This window comes from Galeopterus variegatus, unplaced genomic scaffold (genome assembly GCF_000696425.1).
Source record: "Galeopterus variegatus unplaced genomic scaffold, G_variegatus-3.0.2 Scaffold5075, whole genome shotgun sequence".
NCBI lineage: Eukaryota > Metazoa > Chordata > Mammalia > Dermoptera > Cynocephalidae > Galeopterus > Galeopterus variegatus.
Genome location: NW_007731186.1, coordinates 82,663 through 85,823, shown reverse-complemented (window position 1 = coordinate 85,823; position 3,161 = coordinate 82,663). Strand labels below are relative to the sequence as shown.

Here is a 3,161-nt window from a genome sequence, read left to right as displayed (position 1 = left end):
GGCAGACGGCGGCGGGCACTGACGCTCCCTCTCTCTCTGCAGTTTTCCCGAGCATCCCCGAGCAGCCAGGCATGCCGTGTCCAGGGGAACACAGTGAGTACCACAACCTTCCTGGAACGGGTGTTGGCGTTACGGGTGGAACTCTGGGTTCACGGTGCCGGGAAGGTGAAGACGGCGTGTCTTGCGGGACGTGGCCTGGGAACACTGACCTGCGTGAAGAGCCTCAAGTCCGCGTGAGCAGCCGTGTGGCAGCGTGTGGGGTAGCTGCTCACTCAGTTCTCGGGACTCGGTCCCCTTCTGGCAGGGGATCCCTAACTCCAGCTCCCAGGGTGGGCTCTGCGCCGGGTCCCTTGGTGGCCGCTGGGTGCTGGTAGTGTTCTGTGTCGGGCACAGGTCTTGTTGAGTGTGAATTGACCGTTAGTCACTCAGCTGAAGATGTCGAGCAGACAGTTGGGGTGTGAATCTTGGATTTAGGGGACAAGTCGGGGCTGAAGATAGAGATTTGGCAGCACTTAGCGTAGAGAAGGCGTTTGGAGACTTGGGATCTTACAAGATTACCCAGGAGAGAGGGGCTGAGTGGGGCCTGGTCCTGTGACCTCCCAAAGAGAACGGAGGACACTGAAGGAGTGGCAGCGGCCAGCAAGGCCTCGGAAATATCTGGAGTGCGGAATCCTGGCTGGAGTGGAGGGGTCGTCTGATGAGGCCGTAACTGATCAGCGGCTGGCAGGAGGAGGTGGAAGTGGCCATGGCAGGCGGATGCAGCGGTGGATGTGACGGGGCAGTTTTTAGGAGTGTGGGGGAAATGGGAGGAGGCACGGGGGGCACATTTGCTCATCCAGCCCTGGTTGTGCCTCTTGGCCGGGCACCATCTGGGCTGGGGAAACAGCAGGAGCCCCAGCGTGTCCTAGTGGGAGGTAGATGACAAGCAAGATAAATAAGGAAAATAAAATACGTAGTGTCAGGTGGCGGTGGATAAAGACTGAGGCGGGTGGGTGTGCAGGCTGAGATTCTGAGGCCATGCTGTGAAAGGGGTGAGAGACTTTCTGGGCAGCTGGGCCTGCGAGGGTGAAGGACCGGAGGCTGGACAGGCTGGCGTGGTCACAGAGCAGAAGATGCGTGGCAGATGTATAGTTTTGCTTCACGTGGGACCAGGGAACTGGCTTGGGGGCTGCCGGGGTGTGGATCAAGGGACGGGATTTATAAAGTGAGGACGTGTCGGGGTGGCTGGAGAGGTTCATGGTGGGGCCGGGCGGGTGCAGACACTGTGGCACGGAGACCCCCTGCATGAGCCCAGACAGCTGGTGAGGAGGCTTGGAGGCAGGTAGCTGGTCATACAGGTTTCAGGGTCCTTGTCCCCTGTGGTGCTGTCCCTGGCAGTGACATTCCCTGTGACGTGTTGGCTGCAGCTCCAGGCCCTTGGAAAGGGGCATTCACGCTGAAATGGCAGCCTTGCGCTCTGCCGGTTTGCGTGTCTTTGTGGATACATAAAAAAATTAGATAGGGTAGACATTCCAGTAGGGAAGTTGAGGCTTGTCCTGTCCATGGCGCCTTCATGCTGCTGTTCAGCAGGTGGGGGTCCTCAGGAGGTATGTATCTGCCACCTACATGACCTTTTGGCCGTGGTGACAAGACCATCTGTGTTCGTCTGCCCCGCCTTGTGCCTGACCACTCACCCAGGGGTGCTGCCCGGCAGTCAGTGCAGCCGCGGGGCATGGGGGAAGCCACGGCATTTCCCCCTCCTGTCTCGGCCCCGCCTGGTGCCCCAGAAGCAGAGAGCTCACCCAGTCAACTCAGCCCAGGAGCTTGGCAGAACTGGCCCTGGTCTGCCCTTTCTGTCCACGACCTCGGCAGCCTCCTTTCTCCCTGTGCGGGTCCCAGGGTGCCCAAGGGCTTACTCAGGGTGTCTGCTGGAGGGCAGAAGTAGGGTGAGGGCCTTGTCACCACGGGGGAATGCAAAGAATGTGGCTGAGCCTTGAGAAAGGACTGTCCTGGGCACACGCGTAGGTCCTCGAGATGCTTACCAGGGGCAGCTCCCAGGCGGTGGTGACCACTTGGTTTTGTGGGGAACATTCCGCCAGAGCCTCGGAGGTCAGACGCCAGCCACCAGGGAGTCTGTGAGGATGCTAGCAGGGCTGGGGTCTCTCCCCTGCTGTGATCCCTGCTCCGTGCTCTGACGTCTACCTGGCTGGATGGTGCCTGGGGTGCAAGATGGCCCTTGTCTCGCTGGGGTCAGGAGGGTGTGAAACAGAGCTGGGGCTGCACTGAGTGTTGGCATCTTCCCTACTATTTTACACTTTTGGTTTGATTTTAATGCGACTCTTAGAGGATTACCCTGTTCCAGCCACCCAGTGGCCACAGTGGACAGGGCGCACCATGTGATTTTGGCACCCATGTGGGTGTTTGTTGGTGTTTACGGTTCTCTTGGCCGCAGGCAGCGCTGCTGATGCCAAGGGTAGGCCTGGCAGGCTGTGGACACAGCCTCGATCCACCGTAGGGAGGGCTGGCTGGATGGGTGCGTGGAGAATAGCCAGAGGCGGGCGAGAGGGAGGGACGTGGCTCCTGCGCGGAAGGCGGTGCGTCCGGCAGGACAGGCTGCGTGGCTGGCCGGGCCTGTTCTCATGCTCAGCGGGACGCCTTCCAGCACATTCTACTCTCGCTATCATCTTAATTTACAGGGCTTTACAGGGCTTTTCCTTTTAATTATAAGGCACTCAGCATGGAAGTTGCCATGTGACCCCTTGAAAGTGGACAGTCCATGGCATTGAGAACCTTCACGCTGTAGCCACCACCTGTGCCCAGCTCCAGCTTCTGTTAGAGAATCATCAGTCTTCTCTCCACGCTCCTGCCTCCACCCCAGCCCTGGCGGCCGCCGGTCTTGTTTCTGTCCCTACAGATTTGCCTGTTCTGGATGTTTCATACACAGAGTCATGCAACACGTGGCGTTTTGTGTCTGGCTGCTTCTCTCCGCGTGGTCTTCTCGGATCATCCGCGTCGTAGTGTGTGTCAACCCTTCCTTCCTTCCTTCCTTTTGTTTTTAATTCTTCCGGTAGAATACACGTAACACGAAATACACAGAGCAGTGGTGTTCAGTATCTGTGCTTTTGTCTCTGGAACCAAAATCCTCCCAAACTGAAACCCCAGCCTCAGTACACACTAACTCT

General features: G+C 58.4%; 1 protein-coding gene across 1 annotated transcript in view; it reads left to right on the top strand.

The window, feature by feature from the left end:
- The window catches only part of LOC103604294 (protein kinase C zeta type-like), a gene marked incomplete at its 3' end in the record, with an annotated part of 85,674 nt that overhangs the window by 3,573 nt on the left and 78,940 nt on the right, over positions 1-3,161 (top strand). The window contains exon 4 of the mRNA XM_008588862.1: positions 43-93. Within this exon, the coding sequence (XP_008587084.1) occupies positions 43-93 (51 nt within the window). The remainder of the gene's footprint in view (positions 1-42; positions 94-3,161) is intronic.